The sequence below is a fragment of the Acipenser ruthenus genome, chromosome 8 (assembly GCF_902713425.1).
Source record: "Acipenser ruthenus chromosome 8, fAciRut3.2 maternal haplotype, whole genome shotgun sequence".
Lineage (NCBI taxonomy): Eukaryota > Metazoa > Chordata > Actinopteri > Acipenseriformes > Acipenseridae > Acipenser > Acipenser ruthenus.
Window position 1 is genome coordinate 36,471,051 of NC_081196.1, and position 23,472 is coordinate 36,494,522.

General features: G+C 36.4%; 1 protein-coding gene across 1 annotated transcript in view; it reads right to left on the reverse strand.

Moving 5' to 3' along the window:
* Positions 1-16,675: 16,675 nt before the first annotated feature.
* tmem47 (transmembrane protein 47) overlaps positions 16,676-23,472 on the reverse strand; it is a 46,275-nt gene continuing 39,478 nt past the window's right edge. The window contains exon 3 of the mRNA XM_034012388.3: positions 16,676-22,410. Coding sequence (XP_033868279.1) covers positions 22,232-22,410 — 179 coding nt within the window. The 3' untranslated portion in view covers positions 16,676-22,231. The remainder of the gene's footprint in view (positions 22,411-23,472) is intronic.

The following is a 23,472-nucleotide window of genomic DNA, read 5'->3' on the forward strand; positions in this document are numbered from 1 at the left end:
ACCAAAATATATGAGTTTTACAGAATAATTTATTTTATTCCCAGAACATTTTTTTTTTTTTAAAAACCCATCAAAACAAGTTCTTTCCAACATTTCACTGTGGCTACTCATAAAATGAAAGTTTCAAAAAGGCTAAAATGGCCACAAATCCTTTAGGGAGCTCAGGTTTCTACACAATGCTCCAGGCTCTTGATGATGACAGAGAACCAAGTTCTTAATGTCTCCGCTAGAGCATCCAATGCCAAAGCCATAAGAAATAACCATCAAAAGAACACTGCATCAAAGACAGGAAAGCCCATTTAACCATCTTCTTAATGTTGCACCCTGAAGGTTTTATAAAAAAACCCTTATGTAATAAGTGTGAACTTTGTATCACAGCAGCTGAACCTCCAACTTTAGAAAGCAGATACCCAGACTATTTTTTTCAACATGGCAAGACTCTTTTCATCTCTCTTCCCCATGGACATGGCCAGTGTATATATATTAATATTGTCAGAGTGAGTCTTCAGTCACTGTCAGACTGTAAAAAGGGTCTGAAAAGTCAAATCCACTGACAGTCTCCGGTATCTTTCTACAATACTTTGCACAAGGATAAGTCGCGGTAGTAGTGTATTTAAATTGTTGTTAATTTATTCAAAAATGTACTCAGGTTGATAAATGGATGAGGCTGCAGTCTCAAGGCACAAGGTACTGTGACAAGAGAGAGCACTTCAGGTATTCATGTAATAATAATCTTAGTTGCTACATGTTAAGTGTGCCAGCCATCCAGCAGAAATGCTGTATGTGTAAGGGGGCTGGAGAACCATTGGGTAACAGTATGCTGCAGTCCAGAATCTGAGTGGCTGTTTAAAAACCATTATGTCCTTGGAAATTATACATTTAAGTCAATTGAGAGGAGAACACTACCATCTGCTGGTTAAATAAAATACTGCAGGTAAATGGGTTAAGCTTGTGGTTTTTTTTATTATAATATGTTATTTTACAGTTTCTTTTATGTATATCGTGAATAAGGCATGACAGAAAATAATAGTAAAAGTATGGTATAGCATTGAAAAAAACAAACCCATAGCAAATCATGGTAAAGAACAGTAAATGCATAGTATAAGCATGCAAAACTGCAAAATTACATTGCACACTTTCCAGGGCTTTTGGGGCAAAATTAGGATTAAGATGGTTACGATGAGTGAAACAGAAAGGGATTGCAGGTGGTTGCACAGGTCAGAACAGTTCTTAGTAAATGAGACACCTCAATGCTGTAATTGCTTAGATTAACTTTCTGCCTATGAGCTGCATTAAGGTACCTGATTGTTACATTTTACAGCATTTCCTCCGCTAAAGAAATTAATTCTACCAGTGAGGGTGAAAATAAACATAAATAGAAATATTGGAGCTCATTTTCAAAGCGTTTACTTTCATCTTTTATAAACTACTTTTTGAAAGGAGTAAATTCACGAGAACCAAACAACTCGAGAGTGCCTAATAGACCTTTTACTTAGTTCTAGTCTTTTTTTTGAGTTAGCTAAAGCTGGACTAAAACGCTGAGAATATGCTCATATGTTTTACCAAGATTGGCCCAGCAACAAATACAATCTAGAAAAGGTTTCACCACTAGCATTTTGTCCATTGAAGTCAAACTGATTTGAGTGTAAAACTGTAATATGTTCTGTGATTAAATGAAATTCCCAAATGGATGAAGGAATCAGTGAGTTACATGCCAGTGGTAATCTGTCAGTATGCCCTAACAGAAAGGAGTATCTGATTACCATAAATGTTCTAAGATCAAACAAAGGTCACTTTGAAACAGGGTTTAAAGAAAGACAGGATTTAAAGATGGCTCAAAGTGGGTAATGTACTGTATAAAGATTCAATGAGCAAGGGAAGGTAAAAACACAGGGATGAAATCCTGAGTAGATAATGTCATTACTCTCAAACTGATTACCGGTATATGGGTGATTCTCACCAAACCTAGGGTCTTTGTGGTTTTTGTGTGCAAAAATGAAAAATACTTTTTCCACCAAAAATGTATGTTAAATGCTTTGTCAAGTTGATTGTGCTAGTACATTTTATAATTCTAATACTTACATTTTATGTGGCTAAGCTAAAACGAAATCTCATTACTGTAACCAATTCATTTTTGATATCAATGTGACGGAGGATGAGACGGCATATTACGGTAGTGAGTTCAATATACATTTGACTATCTCAGAAATCTTAATAATCACTAAACTATATATAGTCCAGTACAGGATCCAGATAAGCCAATGTGGCAACTGAAGACTGTTAGATACTGTTGAAAAGGATTCAATTCTACCCCCACTCAGGTATATAACTCCTGTGGGGAGTGTTATCTGTGCATGCGATCCACCAAAATGTGTTTCCTTCACCTCCTCGTGGTATTTCTTTTTTATGTTTGGCTGGATGTTGATTTAGGAGTGGAAGTCAGGGAAAACAACATTTCTGGAACTGTATTGCTGACAGAAAAAAAGATGTTGCTGATGTACAGGTTGCTGCACATTGGCAGGGTGTTGCTGTACATTGACAGATGGGTTGATTTCCAATGCTGGACATGGAAGATCTTCAACAGGTGATATAAAATATTGCATTTAATGCTGAATTTTCCCTCCATTTCTTCTTTTGTTTTTGATGTTCTTTATTTTGCATTTCTTTGGCTGATTTTTAAAATCCATTCTGCTTTCTTCTTTAGTACCTTAAAATATTTTTTTAAAAATAAAATCAAAATGTTATAGATCGGTAACATTTTAGATTAGGGATTGCAAATAACATTTAAAAATGCTTTATACATGGAATATTATAAAGTATTAGTAACGTGTCATAAACCTGGTGTTAACTGACCTCCACTATAGATTTATGGCATGTTATTAACAAAACCCTGATAGTCTTTGATGCTGGAGGTAAATTTGTTTAAATCACTTGACACAGAGACCGACACAGCTTTCATTTTTTCCCCCCGATTCTCTCTTTGTTGGTGTTTCATTTTCCACTTCGCAATTTGTTTAAATCGATTTACACAAAGATCGATGCTGCTTTCTATTTTTCTCCAATTCTCTCTTTGATTGTTTGTCATTTTCCAATTGGCAATTTGTTTAAATCACTTCATACAAAGACCGATGCAGATGTTTTTGTCTTCTGCTTCGATCTTTTCTTAGTCTTTATTTTACATATATTGATGTAAACCTTTATATTTAAATAGAAAATGTCTTCCTTTCTGAAACTACCTTTCTTTCTTTTCTTCTGTATTCCTCTAAAAGGTCAGCAGTCAGCACTACTGTAGATCTTTCCTCTGTGCTTCTGTACCATTGCTCGTGCAGCTGCTCTCGTTCTTACACTGTCAATCTAAATAAAACAATGTTTTAATGTATAATTAGAACCAAAGCTAAAAAAAAAAAAAAAAAAAAAAACACCAATAATTTGTGTGCAATGTATATATTATACTATAAATACAACAGTTTTGTATAATATGCCTTATAGTTATCATTACCGTAATTCTACCCCTCATTACTGTGACAGGTCTCATAACTGACATGGTAATGAGAAATGAGTGTAACGGTAATGAGAAGGCCTACCTTAATTCTGTAAATAAAATGTGTCAGCCACAGTGACTTTGAGAAACTTTTACTTTGAAACCTCAGGCACTTTTATGGCTCTTTAATTGCCAATTAATGTTTTCTTAAATCTAATTAATTTCTTATGTTCTACAAATTTATGGTAATGAGATTCCAAACTGTGACACATCAGGAGATACTAAGTTAAACTGTGAATTTAAAAGGAAAACAGAGCACATGTACTCCCCTTGTGTCCATCTTGAAACTCCTCCTTGCTGATGCATCATGGGTAAATAAAACTTTATTTAAATATGTACTGGAATCTCTGGAGAAACTTGAACAATTGTTACGGCAGTGAGACATATCGCTTCGGACACGTAGTTTTTCTCAAAAAAGTCAGTAATTTTAAGGTGTACTTTTTTTAACCCAAAGATTATAGTAAATTATGAACAATTCTGAACAAGATACATATTTATGTCGGTGACATTTCTTCATTTTTTCATGAAGAAATGCTTAAAAAAAAAAAAAAAAAAAGCTTCGGACGCATTACGGTAATGAGATTTCAAGTGGGGAAAAAACATTAAAAATGTGAAAAATAAGAAAAAACTTCATTGATAGCAAAGAATTGTCCTTCTCCTTTGCAATGATTATAATTGTGTGTTATAGTTCTTAAAAAGATATCCACAATGGCCATTGTGAATCACTCATATATGAGTTAAAGTTTATCATGAAGAATCATTGTGTTTTGTGTTTATACCATTCATAATTATCCATTTACTTACTTATGACACATTTATTTAAGCAGGCCTAATTTTTTGTTTTGTTTTATGGATTAAATGTTGACATTGCTGTGAATTTAAAGCTTGGTGAAGCAGCTATTGTGATGTCACTGGTACAAGCTGGCCATTGAAATAGGAAAAATGAATAAGCTTTTGGACACACACTGTAACTAAAGTATCAAAAAATATACAAGTTATCTAAATGTCTTTCCTACAGCCTTTCATGACCTAAACACCCATAAACTCGAAAATCAAACAACACACATGGCTGGATCGAAAAAGCACTAATTAGAGTGCATGAAGAAGATGCTGTCCTCTTCACTTCCTGCATCATCTTGACAGGTCTCTAACCCAGTGTTCCAAAGCGCAACAATGCCATCTAATGCTTATGGTGAGTAATGTTTGCACTGCGTAGCCATTGCTTTTTCCCATTCACAAAGTCATCACATCCCTGGCTAACTCAATAAACACAGGCTGTGCATCCCTGAAATCCCTGTAGTGGATCTATTCAACAGAAATATCTGCTAAAAGTAATTATGGCATGAATCATAAAGTTGTCATCTCCTTCGTGTGTTTGTCAAATCTATTAATACGCTATCAGCTACATTGTTCACTGTCTGTACAGATATGTAATACATCTGTATATCTCTTGTACCTGGACAGTGAGTGAACAATGAAGTTTAGTCTGACAGCTCCACATCTCAATGAACTCCTGAAAACATCAAACTCGCACGTTTTTTAAACACATACTAATTTTGCAAAACCTCAAGGGGGCAATGTAGGCTTGCTAAAAGCAGTTTATGTACATGGACTAACTCACAGTTCCTCCATATAGGCCTGCGTGCAACCAAGTAATAAAGCAATCAGCCACGACAGAGTGTATACTGTTGTCAACTGTATCATTATAAGGATACAGTTGACAGCTTTTTTATTATTGCAATAATTAACTTGTAAAAACACAAATACCCACGAGGAAATTAAAATAAAGGCTATTAAAAATATAATGAACAAAATGCTTATTGTAAAAGACATGATGTGCCCTTAGGGCTTCAGTTGGCTAGCGTTGATGTAATAGAGAAAAGCTGTGCTGCAATGTAAGATGTGCCTCAAGATAGTGCTTAACAAGCTGCTTGTGTGGAGTTCAGGCCTGTAAGGGGTTTGCTGGGATTATTCTTTATTGTTTACAGGAGATGTTTGGCAAAGATGCGACATTAAGGAGGCAGTGTGGTCCAGTGGTTAAAGTCCAGGGCTTGTAACCGGCAGGTCCCCGGTTTAAATCCCACCCCTGCCACTGACTCTGAGAGTTGGGGGGAGACCCCTGTTCCTCTCTACATGTTATTTATTTTTATTTTCCAGCGTTCTCCCCCGCAAGGGAATCAAAGCTGTCCTTGCCTTAGAAGTCCGACCATGTAGACCTCCATCAGCATAGGCGACCCTTGCAGGCCGGGGAGACCTTAGGACTTCTCTTCATCTTTTCAATTTCGTCTGCTGTCTTATTTAACGCTTGCTTCCCAGCCTTGGAGGCCAATCGGTTCAGTCTCACCTCTACGAGGGCGGCTTTCTGCGAGCCATGGGGAAACCCTGTCCTCTTTTCTAAGTCAAAAAGCACTTCTCTCCTTTCCATTCCTAAGGTTCTTCCTCCACTCAACCCTTACCCTTGCTCCTCTCCCTTGAATCATATTGTAAGTACAAATGTTGACACTTTTTTTTACATTATTTATATGTATATTTAAAATCATGCCCTAGTAGTTTTTTCTTGCTATTTATTTTAAATATATGTCACCCGGTAGCAATTCAAAAATACAGATATTAAACTTAAGGGTCTATTTTTAAACTAAAAACTAGTAGAATGAAATACCACCACCCTTTAACTCGATATTATTGCTGTCTGTGTTTCACCTTTCCCCGTATTAACATCACTAAACACAATAAAAATGTGTCAAAAAATGGTCAACATTTCTTAATTTATTGTCCAACATACTACTTGCTTTTTGTGGTGCAGGAATGGCTGTGGATTAATCACAAAGTTGGTTTGAAATATTTAATTCTAAGACTATTTTCTGTCTCAGATGAAAAAGCATGTCATCAGCACAGCTGTTTAGAACGCATAATGTCTACTGAGAGCTTGTACTAATTTTGAAACCAAAGTGTGGGAAACTACAAAAACCAGACGCTTGCCAAAAAATATTAAACATAAGATTTTAATGGATATTTTCATGAAAACCAGGCTGGTGATTTGAATTACTTGAATTAAGTGTCCCATATTCCAAGGCTGGGACTTATAAGGATCTGAATGTCTGCAGAACTGGCTATTAAAAGAGAAATGTTATGGATATCAGATTTCAAATTGATATGTGACTCCATGTCTCAGAGTCTGTAAATTATAAATTACCTCATCTGCATTCCGTCACACTTACATAATCGTGCTATACAAGACAGAGTTAGCTGGGTGGATTTTAGCTGCTTTGTCTAAGGGGGAGGGCACCTATCCCTCCATCCTGCCCATGGCTTCCCTACAGTCAGACTCTCCACTATCTGCAAACTAAATTACGGGCAGGGGTACCTCGAAGGGCTAGACCAAAGGCCAAAGATGTAATGGAAATATGTATAACATTGTATTTGTTGTCTAAGCTTTTAATAAATATTGCTCTATCGCATGAGTTTTCTTGACTGAAATTGAAGTTGTCTTGGCTTTAGATGATTGGATTGCAATTATTGGCCTGGTCATCCATAACTATAAAACATGAACTGGTTGAATAGAACCAAACGAGCAACGATGGGGTGAATGGCCTCCACTTGTTCGTAAGTGTTCTTTTGTTCTTATGTTGTTATATGTAATAACACTAAAATAAACTCCTTTGATAATTATTTCCACCAGAGGTCTTACTCAATGTATTCAAATCGAAAAATCATTTTACAATTAGAAGTTTCTTTTGGTGCTACTACATAAAAAGCTGAGAGCATTTTGTTCTTATGAGAAACTGTGTGTTTATTATAACATCATACATTAATGTTAATGCATGAATCAATGTAACAGTTTAGTTTAGGACATGACCATTTGCATACACAGCTAGTTATCACATAAGTGTGACGTATGGTGGAAACATCAAGAAAAAAATATACATTATCAAACGGTTTGAATCTGCACAGGATTGCTGGTGCTCGTCTTGACGCTGAAATATTTATGTCTCTTATAGCAAATATTTCAATGGAAACTGTCCACCTAAGGATGCAAAACTGATTGGAATCGCCCAGAGCGCAATAATATTTAAAATACAGTACAAGCTTTCTGTATCGATTTCAGAAATGTTGCTGAAAAAATAAAAAGTAATTAAATTAAAGATCATTGAACAAAAATGTCTGAATGAAAGACATATTTTCAAATAAAACCTTACTCATTGTGGGACAATTCACAACGGCAGTTGTAGTCAAAAAGGGTCAAACAAAAGTGCAAGTTCACGAGGATCGTACTGTACTTGACATTTTGTTTTCCTTTGTGAAACAACTAACTTGCTAATGACGATTAGGAGGAAAAAGCTTTCAACATTTAAAGCAACATTGTATTATTTTGGTGAAGTTTTCAATGCACCAAAAAGTAATAAACAAACCATATCTAACGCCTAGGGGCTTGTAAGTTGTTTTTCCTATTGGTTTTATATATATAAAAAATGTACCCTTTTTTTGGTTACGCACACTTAACTCACACTCTCAAAAATAGAATGTTCTGGCAATTTTTGCTCATTACGCTTTAATAGGTCATTTTAAGACAAATAAAGTGAGAAAAAATACATAAATTATTAATGTATTTATGAAATATAGGTTAAAACGTTACTGTGTATTACCTTTTTTGTTCAGGGAGTGAGCGTCGGATGCAGTAGTCACTATAGGCCGCTAGAGGTTGCAAATGAAACAGTGTTGAAATAACAGTAGCAAAGTTAGTTTGATAGTGACAGGTTTAGGGTTAGGGGTAGAGGTTAGGTTTCGGGTTAAGTTTAGGGGTAGGGGTAGGAGTACGGTTTAGGGGTTAGATGTAGGGGTTCATTTTATGGGTTAGGTGTAAGTCACATATGATGTGGTATCGACTGAAGTTTGAGCTGAATTTTGTTTTACTATATTTTTTAGTAAAAATTATTTTCTGCATTTTTTCCTTTATAGTAAAGGTCAAGGATTCGAAACTTAGTAGAATTTTGTGTTTTTGTATTTTGCACCCACTAGCGGCCTCTAGTGGCTACTACATCTGACGCTCACACTCTCGCAGTAATGTTTTCACCATATTTCTTAAATAAATTCAGAATTTCTGTATTTATTGTTATTAATAAAATTACATATTAAAGTTTAACAAGCAAAATGTTGGCAGAAGTTTCTATTTTTGAGTGTGTGAGTTAAGTGTACCGTACCACATTTTTCCAAACAAAGTGATAAGGACTTCGTGTTCAGTAATATGTCTGATATACTGCAGAACGAAGCCAATCCCCTCAAGATAACAGGCTCTAAATGCACCCGAATTTGATTGACATGAATATCCCTGCAAGCATCACCAGTCAAGGCAAGTAGACACTGGACTAGGGAGGTAACATCCACATTCATGTCATCCTTCAATCAGTGGCAACTACGGTACCAGTAGTATTCATGACAGCTGTTTCAAAGTTCATGAAGCAATTTCCACACCAAGATACTTAAAATGCTTGACTACCTGTATGTTTGCAGGCAAAACTATATCAGTCATTGCAGTGTTCAGAGGCAACAGGGCAGACTTAGACCAGTTGATTTTATATCCTGGAAGAGCACTGAAATCATCAAAAAGAGCAAGTGAGGGAGCGATTGGGAGACATTTTTCATAAATAATAACTCGTAATCAGCATAAAGTGAGATGCGATGCTGCGTATTCTTGATGCTGATAGGAATAAAAGTAGCAGATTGGCAAACTGCTTGTGCGAGCGGCTCGGGTGAAAGAGTGAAAAACAACGGGGAGAGAGGGCAGCCCTGATGAGTGCCTCTGGAAATGGAACTGTGGAGAGCATTTGGTGCCTGTGAGCACCATCGCCGAGGGATTTGCATATAACGTTTTTATCATTTTGATAAATTCTGTCCCCAATCTCATGTATTCTAAAACCGACCAGAGATAGTTCCATTCCAGGTGGTCAAAAGCTTTTTCATTGTCTAGTGAAAGGACCGCACACATGGCTTCAATGTCTGTGGCCGTATGGATAACATGAAGGAGACGGCGAACATTATCTGTCACCAACTGGGTGTTAATAAATCCTGTTTGATCATGGTGGATTAATTTAGTTATATAGGTTTCAAGTCTACAAGATATCACCTTGGCATACAATTTAACGTCCACATTTATCAACGATAGGGGGGATAACTAGCAAAAAGAGAGGGGTCCCTTTCTTTCTTCAGCAATAAAGATATACAAGCTGTATTAACATCTCTGTGAAAAGAACCCCTCTATAGCCACCTGCATCATCTCTAGCAGCAAGGGTCCCAGTTGATTCCAGAAAGTGAGAAAAAACTCAGAGGTATGCCATCAAATCCAGGAGATTTGGCCTTCGTCATATCCTACACTGCCTCTCTCAGCTCCTCCAGAGAGATTGGAGCTCCCAACGCCGCTGACTCGTCATCTGAGAGGCGTGGCAATTGAAGGCTCTGAAAAAACTGCTCACATTTGTCACTATCAAATGGAATATCAGAACTATATAATTTAGAATAAAAAGAGCGGAATTCAGTATTTATCAAAAGTGGATCAGACACTATATCACCTTGCGTGGTCTTGATAAATGAAACATCTTTGAAACGTTCGTTATTGCGAAGCCTTAAAGCTAGGAGGTGAATCGCTCTGCTACCATGAAAATAATAATTCTGCCTAGCCCTATGAATGAAAAACTCAGCACGCCATCTCTAAGTAATAGATTGAGATATTTCCTAGTACTATCCAATTAGAGTGCAATGATTTCAGAAAATTAGCTCTGTATGATCTAAAAGAACTAATTTGGCTTCCAGCTCTTTAATTATGCTCAAACAATGATGCAGAATCTAATAAAGCCCTTTATTGCGTCCATTAAAATACAAGGATCATTCACTGAAGCACGGTTAAAAAACTCAAGAAACTCATCCAGTTTAAACTGAAATGAGGTACAAAATGATTCGTTCTGTAATAAAGTTATAAAGTATTGAAGCACCATCGTGCAGCTAGATTTGGAATGTCATCCAGTACTAACCTACAGCACATAGTGCTGTGATCTGACAATGTCATCAGTAGAATATCTATGTTATGCACTTCGGAAAAGAGGAATTTCGATACAAAAATAAAATCAATCCTAGAGAAGGATTTATGTCTAGCTGAGAGGAAAGTGAATTCCTTAACTGATGTATTGAAAACCCGCCAAGCATAAACTACACTAAAAAACAGATGTAAATCTCTGCAGTGTGGAGGATGCCAAAGTCTGTGTACTTCCCTATTGCATACTCGATCTATCAAGAGCCGAGTAGATCACCGCATTCATAGCAGCACCAATAATTAAACTAAAGTCAGACAGATCAGCGAGCCCTTTGTTTTATTGTCTGCAGAAGAGGAAGCAGCCACGTAAAAGTGTCTGTCAGCAAATCTAGGCATGTCTTTTTGTTTAAGGTGAGACTCCTGCAACATGGCAACTATTTTTTTTTCTATGCAAGAGATCAAGGCAACAAACCCATTTGTTGGGATATTTAAGCCCTCCGCACATTCCAAGACAACACCTTTATGTCAGTCATGGGTATCAAAAACCCATGACTGACAGAGATCAATATGCAATCGATATGCAAAATAGTAAAAAATCAGTATACATGTCAAATAAAAAAAAAGGAATGTCAAACAAGATCCTATCAAACAGGAATAGGTCAGTCAGGTTATAACAAAAAAACACAGCAGTGGTTTGATCGAGATCCTTCCCAGTCCCCCACCCCCCCAAAGATCGCCAACAAACAACACCCACCCCCTCCCGCCCCCCATATTTGACAATTTTCTCAGATAGTAAACTAAATGCGTCCTTACACAGTTCACCAAAAAGTGGAACACAACTCTAAAATACTTAGTAACCGACAATTGTAAAATTCCCCATGCTCCAAAACAATCTTAAAAAGGTCACAAGAAGGCCACAGATTCCAGTGGCATTGCAAAGGGTCTCTAATATGCAGAAAGTATTTGTTATGAAACTGATTGTGTGGTTTGCCTTCTGGCACAGACCTCTGTGTAATATGTATTGTTCCTTTTTCAATTCCTTGTACACTTTAAAAACAAATATTCAAGTGTAAAAGTCAACACCAATAATAACATTCTGTTTAATTTATATATTTAATAAGTTGACAGGTAAATAGTATTTGCTTTTGTCTGTGCAATGGTGACAGCCAAGACTGGGATACCAATCAAAACACATCAATGTATTGTTAGGCCAGGCCTAATCTGTGGTGTTGTGATTTTGAAAAAAGCTATAGTTTTTCTGGGTGAATTTAAGTCCAGTCCCCTGAAGTAGATCCTATGAATCTGCAGTGTATCCAGTGCTAAAGTTGCTAATTACCACCTCACTGTCACACAGGATGTAACAGCTGCTTCAAAAAATGAAAAGTATTGTATGTGGAAGTACAACAAGAAGAGTTAATAACAAGATAAAAATGGATTGGTGTCTGATGGCAGAACATAACATTTGATTCCTGAGACTGACTTTGAATGAAAGAACAGAAGATCAACATTGGAACTGAGGTTGCCATGGTGATGCAGAGTTTCCTTAATCATCACTGGCAGCAATACTGCCCTTTGTTTTGGAGTGAGCGAATGCATTCTACTTGTACACAATGGATTCCAGAAGGAGAGCAGGTACTGGCCATAAGTAACCCTGGGGCTACATCAACCTCAGTGAAAGTTCAGTGAAAGATGTCTTGATAAGAATGAAAGTCTATATTTGTATTTTCAGTAAGAAACACTGGTAATTTGGTTATGACTGAAGAAACTTCCTACTGATTAAATATGTATTATCCGTTCATTCTCATACTGTCCCTTATGTCAAACATCGCTGTATTATATCTAATAATTTAAACAGACATAAATCAATGTATTCCATACTAACCATTGAAGACATTGAGAAAGGCTTCTGGACAAAATATTTGTCAAAGACTGTTAAGTATTTCTTATGGTATCGCTCAATACATCTCAATATACCCCAGAAGGGGGACGGACGGACGGACGGGGACGGGGATGATGCCTACACTGCTGCACAAAATCCCCAGGGGTTACTGCTAGGTTATTCATAGACTTTTAAACTGACCCCTCTAATGTATAACAACATCCACAGAATCAGAGGCATTGTCAAAACACATATAAATAACATACACACACACATTCATCCCTGATATCAGCTTTCATTACTGTGATGGGGATCAACTTGTTTTTGTGTATTACGTCTTGTTCTATGTGCGCAAAGCAACACGTAATCGCACGCAATATCATGAGGTAAATATTAAAATACACAGAGGTCAACCCATAGAATTTTACCATAGTTAAAGCATAGCAAAATGAATTAAAGCACAGCGAAAGCATGGTAAAGTATAGATAGGCATTGTAAAACCCAGATAAGTATGGTAAAACATGTTGTATTAAAAACAACATGGAAATCCTTGGTAAACTATGCTAAATGCATAGTATAACAATTGGAAAAGCATGGCAACATTACTGCAAATTTGTTGTGGAAAAGGGAAAGGCTGCTCTAATAGGTTATTTGCTGGGTTCAACTAAACAACCTCCAGGAAACACTGCAAGTACACTTTGCTGATATGATTGAACAGAGAGAGTCATACATGTCTTCATTGTTTGTTTTGCAGTGCTGTTAAAGTCGGAAACTTAAGTCTAGACTGCAGTTTAAACAAATTGCACTGAGGAATGTGAAATATTTACTTCCTTCTGCTATTAAATGAAAACAATACAGCGAGAGTATGTATTGGTAAAGCTAAAAACCACTGCTGTGAACTCTAAATAGCAGTGTTAATCTACTACTATTACATGTATATATATTTTAAGGCACCAAAGTGGAGCATTGAGAGCCTAGTGCTAAGAAAATGTAACAGACTGGCCCACGGAGAAGACGTGACGCACAGAGGCTACATGTTGAACTTACCTGATTGTACCTGCATTATGCAGGTTGTGATGACATCTCGCAGAAGAAAATTGGGAAACATTTATGAATAGACTGGTTTGCTGTCTGCATAGAAAAACAGTATTCATTCATGTATTTATTTATATTGTTTAATGTAGTAAGTCATTGTTTGTAAGATCTTAATTCTGAGAGCGACATGGCGCTTTTAAAATACTGAGAGTATTACATAGCAGAAATACAATATTATGGGGGATATCTGCCAACTTAGTTTGGTGAGAATTATACTGTTATAGCAGTTTTTATTCAAATCATTTTGACAAATGCCTTCTAAAGTCTTGGATCAAAATTCATATCAAATACATTCTACTTAACTTTAATTTAGGACAAAACTGGAATATCTAAACCCTGGATTCTTTGACTGTTGAAGTGTGACTCAAACTCAGCCAACAGAAAGGGATTAAACGGATCGCATGTATGACTATAGTTTTCAGAAACTGCAATTTTTCCCTGAATTTCAGTAACTGTGTGAATGTATTTTTTTATCTGGATTGCCTGGTTACATTTTCTGTGATTGCTGTAGAGGTGAGGAATGGCCATTAACAAAAGGATAAACAACTCGTCACCTTTGTTTTCCCAAGTACAATGTGATTGCTGAAATGTATAGTGTGTGCTGGAAAATCATCTGCATCAATAGAAGTTGACAGGGGCTCCAGGTCATGTAGCAGTCACTAGTGTTTCACCTGTCAGATATCTGACTGTCAATATGATTTATCTGCTAAAAATACATGACTGAGTATACTGTAAAATTAGTGCAAAAATCAATTTCAACCTTAACTGTTCTGAGAACCTGTCTATTTGAGGCACACCTTTATTTACTGGATATAATCTATCAAGACAGTCAAGGTCAGGACTGTCTGTAAATATTAGGCCAGGGCATGATAAATAAAGGTCGAGGAGACCTTCAGGACCAGCATGCTTTGTATCTCTCCTTGATGATAACTGGGAGAGCTTGGATCTTAACAGATTATTGCAAAAGCAGCCTGAAACCATAGCATACCCCAGAGCACTGTGAAAAGCAGCACAGCGGTGAACTATAATGGGGGGGCATTGACTCTCCAAATACCATTATATAAAGAAAATCACACAGCATTGGATTTGCATGCTGCCTCACAGCTGCTACCCACTCACCAGTCTGGAGATTAAAGATCAACAGGCAACTTCTGGATACCTCTGCTTGGACTCCTTTTGCATCTGGGCAGTAGTGGTTGCTAAACCACAATGAGGCCAAGTAGCCCCATTTGATGGGGTGAACTTACCCGAGCACATGCTGTGGGTCCCCGATGGAAATCGGCATGAGTGGGATTTCAACCACACACACATGAACACTGAAATAATTGTTGTTTGTTGTGATGAAGAGCACATGCAAATCCAAATGTATGTGCCTGAGTTTGTTGGGTGGAGTTTTTGCACAATCCTAATATTTTTTTCCCCCTTTTGGCCTCATTAAAGAAATTCCATTTTGCTCAAACCAAAAATATGAAAAATATGCAGGTGACTTTATAAAACATGCAGAATCAGTAATGAATGATGATTAGTAACTCATATTATGGGAGAATAATATAATTAATTCAAAGGAGATAAAGCATTCCTTTAGACAACTAGTTGAAGCAACTGGACAAGCACTGATGAGCTGAATGACCTCTCAATGACTTTAGTTCCACTGTGGACAAGAAGTTGCCAGGTAAGAAAGGTTTAACAGCATCAATTGTCTTAGCATTAGCAATATTATCACTGGTCACCCTTTTCTTCTGTTGAATATCTTTTGGGTATTTGCTTGTATTTTATTCAGTTGCTGGTTCTTTCCGATACCTAATCATTTCAATTATAGTTACCAAAAGCATAATAAGTAGTGTCCAATTACAGTATGTGTGTGTGTATATATATACAGTACTGTGCAAAAGTTTTAGGCAGGTGTGAAAAAATGCTGTAAAGTAAGAATGCTTTCAAAAATAGACATGTTAATAGTTTATATTTATCAATTAACAAAATGCAAAGTGAGTGAACAGAAGAAAAATCTACATCAAATCAATATTGCCTGTACTTCTCAGCATTGAGGAGACAATTAATTCTGACCAAATCCCCAACTCCATTTGCAGAAATGCAGCCCCAAACTTGCAAGGAACCTCCACCATGCTTCACTGTTGCCTGTAGACACTCATTCGTGTACCGCTCTCCAGCCCTTTGGCGAACAAACTGGCCTTGTTTCCACGTCGGAGGTATGGCTGTTTGGCCGCAAGTCTTCCATGAAGGCCACTTCTGACCAGACTTCTCTGGACAGTAGATGGGTGTACCAGGGTCCCACTGTTTTCTGCCAATTCTGAGCTGATGGCACTGCTGGACATCTTCCGATTGCGAAGGGAAGTAAGCATGATGTGTCTTTCATCTGCTGCAGTAAGTTTCCTTGGCCGACCATTGCGTCTACGGTCCTCAACGTTGCCCATTTCTTTGTGCTTCTTCAAAAGAGCTTGGACAGCACATCTGGAAACCCCTGTCTGCCTTGAAATTTCTGCCTGGGAGAGACCTTGCTGATGCAGTATAACTACCTTGTGTCTTGTTGCTGTGCTCAGTCTTGCCATGGTGTATGACTTTTGACAGTAAACTGTCTTCAGCAACCTCACCTTGTTAGCTGAGTTTGGCTGTTCCTCACCCAGTTTTATTCCTCCTACACAGCTGTTTCTGTTTCAGTTAATGATTGTGTTTCAACCTACATATTGAATTGATGATCATTAGCACCTGTTTGGTATAATTGTTTAATCATACACCTGACTATATGCCTACAAAATTCCTGACTTTGTGCAAGTGTACCTAGAAGAATTGATGCTGTTTTGAAGGCAAAGGGTGGTCACACCAAATATGGATTTGATTTAGATTTTTCTTCTGTTCACTCACTTTGCATTTAGTTAATTGATAAATATAATCTATTAACATGTCTATTTTTGAAAACATTCTTACTTTACAGCATTTTTTCACACCTGCCTAAAACTTTTGCACAGTACTGTATATACTTTGCTAACAATGTTATTAATATCTAGAGCCATAAATATATTTTCTAAACATTTAGCAAACCGTGTTGCAATGTTAATATGCTTAACCCCTATACTTTTAAAAGATATTGTCAGTCATAGTTACTGCCCAGTAGATCCCTATGCAAAACACCACAATGCTTTTTTTTAAATGTTTATTATGTTAGTTGTGTCCAAATATATCAGATATAATGTACTGTACTGTAAAACAACTCACATTAACAGTTGAAGCAATTGACACAGTGCATTTCAGTGGTACTCTCCATAAAACCCTATAAAGGGAATTGGGTATGTGTTTATACAAGGAATTAGAAAAGGGTAATTGTTCTTTTATCCCATTTTAATTGTCCCACAGATAATTGCCTAATTTCAATTTCACACTGTATTTGATGTCTGACAGGTGCATACAGCACAATTAGTTGTCAGTTTCCCAGCTGGCATGGTCGATGTATACAAATATAGAAAGCCTAGGCTCTCTTAGGTGCTGTGAAAACTGAAAAAATTACTTCTGTAATTATTTATATTAAATTTTAAACCCCATATAGCTACAGAAAACATACTGCGGTGCTCATAAATATTGGCAGCCTTGCCTACAAAACAACGATATATATATATATATATATATATATATATATATATATATATATATATATATATATATATATATAAAATCTCTTATAAGTATTAGTCCATGTTTCCTTGCAAACAATTTTTTGGGACTCTCTGGAACATGAGTCAAGGCAAGAGTAAATAGTCCCTTCAGGGAATAAGTTACAGTAATCTAGTCATCATGGTAAAGCTCATCATCACTGGCTCTTTATAACAGGGTCACTGAAGTAGGTTAAAAAGCCAGAGCTGTCAAGTTGCCTGTTTTAAGTGCCATGCTTCATCCTGGAATCTTTCAATATAACTCAATAGGTACTGTTTACAGTTCCTCTATGCTTATACAACTTGGACAAACTCAACCAATTTGTGACCATGATGGTTTAACCTCAGGTCTTACGTAATGTACAGGGGGCCATGGCAGCTGGTTGCACGTTATGGTGAACATACACATCCCTTTACCCTGTATACTGCAGGCTTAGATAAACCCTTAGGTGTAAGGCATACAAAGAGTACACAGAACTAACAGAAGCACACAGACCATGAAAATGACACTAAAGTACACTAAATCATGGAGATGCATTGCTTCTTCCGGAAATGACCGCTGATAAGAATGAGTCCTGCATCGGGTCGGGTACCCTCGGGTGTCCCGCAAAAGCGCGTCGGGTTCGGGTCGGAATGTGAACTTTTTCACGGTTTGCGGTTCGGGTGTGGGTCAAAAAAATTTAATTTCCGTGTCTGAATTTGAATCACCAAAATGTTTTCTGCCCAAATAACATATTAGATGGTAAATGTACCAGTATTTCCAGCACTAACGCAGGAGGCAATTAAGGAAGAGTCAGCTGACTAAGCAGTGTTCTCGCTTGTTTGATACGTTGCAAGATCCTTTTATCACGACTGCTTGGTGATATTAAAAATGTTTGTGAACAAGGTGAAACATAGTTTTATAGTAGAGACAGTTAATGTTACAATGTTAAAATATATCCAGACCACCAGAGAAAGCTACCACGCTGTATAGCCTGTTGTATAAACTCAATCTGTAGAGAATGGTAGCAATATCTGTGTGTGAATGTGAGAGTGTGAGAGTCAGTCGACGCAGGCAGTAGGTAAAGGACAAACACTTGCAAGTTCAGGTTGGGTTGCAGGTCTTATAAAAGCGGTTCGGATCGCGGGTAAGAAGACGGTGTTGCAGCGGCTTGCGGGTTCGTAAAAATCAGACCCGCGCAGGACTCTATCAGGACTGTCATCCTACCACTTGAAAATGCAGTTGGTCAGGCAAAATTAAAACATATCCCTCTATTTATACAATATTATTCAAACATATTTTACATATAGGCATGTTGTTGTTGTTTGGAATATATTTAAAATATATCAAAATTATACCAAATATATATATATATATATATATATATATATATATATATATATATATATATATATATATATTATAAAGTATATTTCAGAGATATAATTTTGGCACATAATAATCCCAATTATGTTTTTTCCATATAGACCGGTACGGTACATTAAGAAACTTCCAAACATATGATAGAGTGAAATGTTTTATAAATTAATCTTGTAGGTTGTAGTGATAACTTGCCAATATGTATGAGCTTCCCAGTACACAAACAGTTCACAGTATGGCAGTCACTCTCCTCAAAATGATTACTATTATTATTATTATTAGTTTTACTACTTTTGAATAGTTGCTTCTTCATTTGTAATGTGTCTTGGACCCCATTTCTGTATACATTAAATACACCTTTTTTTAAATCAAAAGAACAATGTCAATTTTTGTGTAGCTCACCTAAAACAAAGTACATATTTGTTTAAAACAAATGAAAATTGCGTTTTTCTCTCTAAGACAATGCAACAGAAAGGACAACAATAATATACAAAATGAACACCAACCAGTATATGGAAATACATTTGATTCTTAGAAGATAAATCCAATATCTAGGCACAGTTTGAGGCAATGTAGAGGACACAGAGACAGGTTAGTGTGCACGATTCTTTACAAAAATACAGACAAAGTCTGAATAAATTACATTGCTAGCTATACAGTTAGACCTTATGTTGTGGTCTACTCGTTGCTTATTTGACAATTTATAGTTACATGCTAATCCATAATGATTATATATATATATATATATATATATATATATATATATATATATATATATATATATATAGTAACAGCAGGGAGGGGGTTAAAATCCTCCCTGGCAAACATACGTGCAAATGTGTGTGTAATGTAATTTGTTAATTTAATTAATTGTTAATTATCACCTGCACCTGGCTATTATTGTAAATTAGAGCCAGGTGCAGAGTATTTAAGGAAAGCAGTTTCTCTCTTCTGGGCAACTGCTGTGTGAAGTGCCTGACTCTGTGTTGTAAGAGTAAGCAAGCAGGAACTGTGTGTACTGTTTCATATTTCTGTTTAAAACTATATGTTTTTGTTATTTGTCGGGTAAACGGCTTAGCTGTCCTTTGAGCTAGCCAGGAAACCTGCAAATGTGTAGCTAGCCCTCCAAAGGAGCTAGGTGTTTATTTTTTTGTTTATTTTGTATTATTAAATGTGCGCGTAAGCACTAAAAACTAAGTTTTGTGTCGGGTATATGGTTTTTAAAGGGGCAAACGAACCTCAGTGAGTGTGGCCATGTTACTATATATATATATATATATATATATATATATATATATATATATATATATATATATATATATATATATAGGTAGGTAGTAGTATCTGGAGGTGGTATTGGAATAGTGAGAGATTCGCCCACCGTAACACATATGCATATGTTGCATCATCTTTTTCATAACAAGGAGTGACAGGTACGGTACATTCGTACGATATAGGAAAATGAAAGGGCAATAGAAATAGGGACGTTAACAGAAAGGTTTAGTTTTGATACCATAACACTGAAAGCTTAATTACATGTATTTTGTGCTAATGGTGTGGTGTATTACATGTATTTTCAAATTCAACTGCAATGTTAATATAGTCGTATCAGAAATATTGAAGAAACTGCAAGCAGGCACTCTTTCCAAAAGTGTAGATTAGGTCTTTTCCAAAATATATTTCATTTGTTGAGACCTATTGTGTAATGATAATCAGTTATTTTGCTGTAATTCCAAATGCTGAAAAGCAGGTGCTTGCAAAAAAATACAATCTATCAAACTTCAATAAGTCTTGGTTATCACATTCATTAATTTAATCCAGTAAAGCTTCACTATAGGTTAAGACCGCTTAAGCTGGAATGCTAGTTTCATAGTTTCTTGTTTCTGCAGTAAATATAATTATAGTTGTATCTTTAAAAATGCTGATAGCTGCCCCCCGTGTATATATTATTTATAGAGTAATACAATTGTATGACAAGTACATATTGTGTTATTTGAAGAGACAGATGAGCGCTTTAGATTCCTCAAATAATTCACAGGTGTCCTGTATTGGTAAGGCCCAAGCCAAGAATAATATCAAAGAAAATCAATGTGTTGCTTTTTTTTCAGTTTGCGAGTTGTCACAGGGAATTGTCACACTTTTGTGGTCGCAGATTGATAGCCTCTGAAATGTGCCCCCTTATGTGAACAACAACAATGTTTCTGAGTCCTTGAATTAAAGAAAAACAGAAATAACTGACCACTCTCCTTAAGATAAAGAAGTATGAAACACTGAACTGCTGAAGACACATAACTGCTAGATCTAGTTAAAAACTGATAAGCCGTAAACATGATTAAAACATGCTTAAACCTTTGCTGGGGTAGTAATACAAATACTCTTTGCAAACATACACAATACCAAGTCATTACTTTATGCTGGCTCATGTCTTCAACGCAGTGTGTTTATTAGACACATATGGTATATTCTCTTGGATGTTGACCTGTACACTTTCTTTTGTAATTATCTGTTCATCCAAGCTCTGTGACTGTGATCATTTCTCTTTTAAGAAGGAGCTTAGCTAATCCTGTGGATTGATATCGATTTGAACTGCAAGACCTGTGGTCCTGAAATGGAGAAAAATAGCAACAGAAGGATTTTAGCAACCTTGGTCTACTCTTCTTGAAATAGACTAGTGGCCTAAAAAAATTGATTTTTATTTTCTGCAGGTTTTTCATAAAAAAAAAAGTTTATGGTCCTCTTGATTTTGTAGGATCACTAATAAATTATGTGGTTTTAATCAAATGAATCCCCAGCTGCAAAGCCTGATCGCAGAACATATGTAACAGCAAGTTTTGGCCCTCACAATATTTTTGGACTGCAAGTCGTCTCCAAAAGTTGTCTGCTGCATGCAAACCACATAATCCTCTGGGTATGCATTGAGCAGGTATTTTCTTCAAGTCCAAGTCAACTGTGATCTTCCCCTTTGGTGGCTCAGGGGCTACTGGAGTCCTGCTGTATAGAGAAACAGTTTGGAACACTGGAGAGCTGAGGCACAATCACATGCTTCTTAATTGGAATCACATGTCTTTCCCTTTCTGTCTTTGCCCACGAACTTCCTAATGCTGATAGTACATCTACTGGTGAAAATATATGGAAAATCAGACGTTTCTGAAGACCTGTACTGGAAGGTCCTCAAAAGAATATTAGTTGATACAATTACATCCTTAATTCTGTTCTGTTTACTTTGTTGTTTTGTTTTGTAGTCACTCACAACGAGTTTGCTTCTGTGTTTGAATCAGCCTCTTTTTTCTTGGTCACCAACCCTGTGGCAGAAACTTTTATAATACTTATATTACTGCTTTTATAATACTTATAATATTTAGTTAGGACAGCAAGCACATTTCCATTGTACACTCTCTTTTGTTTCTCCACATATTAGTTTATTGTCAGCATCTTTAAAAGTGTCAGATTTGGTCAGTTCAGTAGTTTGGTCAGTGAATCCCTAGAAAAACATCAATAGTTTTTAGTTGTTTTTTCCCCACCCATGTTGTCTTTGTTAGAAGTTTTATTTTTTGCAGCCAAATGCTGAAAAACATGACTAAGGAGTTTCCTCTCTTCCTACTGATCCGTGTGTTAGAAAAATAAGGTTGTACATTAGATCACCCTGTAGCTGACACTGTTAGGACGGTCAGTGCTAGTAGTAGTCTTCATAGTTCTTGGGATTCAAACAGTAGAGGATTGCACCCCCGAAGGAGAAAATGGTAGCTCCCCAGGCTAGCCCATAGCCCCAGTTGAACTCATGGTATATTCTCAAGCTGACGGACTCAATAAATTTGATAGGATACAGGACGAGGCTGCATACCTGAAGAACCACTGAAAAAAAAGAGCATAGTATTAATTAGTGGGGTAGTTTTAACAGTTAAGAATAGAGAGTAAAAATATATATATGTCACATATACACTGTAAAAACATGTAATACAATTAAGATACTAAAATCAGGAAACTCACTTAAGTGTGTTTTCTCAATCTGAAACAGCAGTACATTGGCAGACTTAAGTGAGCACCAACACTCATGTATTGTATCATGGCTGATGATCTTATCCTGTATTTGAGACATTTACATGTAGTAGGTTTTTCATTGTGCCATCACTTCATGCAAACATTAAACTGTGCAGCTCTTAACAAAGTTCTTTTTTTTTGGCAAGAGGCACAGTCTCACATGGATTCAAAGGTTCTGAATAAGATATAGATTAAACCTGTTGTTCTTTACCAGTCTCTTCTAAAATTGTCTTTGGTCAAGGAAATAGCTGTGTAATAAGTAAATTACTATAGTTGATACCACTGATAGCAGCATCAATCTATCTAAGTAAAGACTTTAATTGCATAAAGAAGTGCAGAAGTGAGATTGCAGGGGTTGAGATTGTTCAAGCTGTCTAAGCAATTTGCCTTAGTCTGAAGTGACCACCTTGCACACGGTTTACTGTAGATTTTGCTCCAGACCTGTAACAGATTTATTAGAAAACCAGAGGACGCACTGTACAGAAACTCCTCATGATAACCTAATATTTGCACAGTACCTCAAATAATCACATAGTACCTCAAAATATATTGTATTATAGCAAAAATGTCTATAGGTGGATTGGAGTTTATGGTACAAGTTTAGTGAGTTATCACTATATAGACTGTAACAGAAAGATGGACAGACAGACTGACCCAATATATAAGGACTACCATTTTTTGAATGAAGACCCTAAACACAGCTCTGTTATGCATTTTATCTAAACAAGATGTTAACCTTTTTAAAGCTAACACTTTACAGACAATACTCTAGATCAGTGTACCACCAATTTCTTCTAAACTTCAGAAATTCAGGAAGCTCCAGTCACAGGCACTAAAATAAGTGACTAAATATCATTTTACCATGTGGACCCAGTT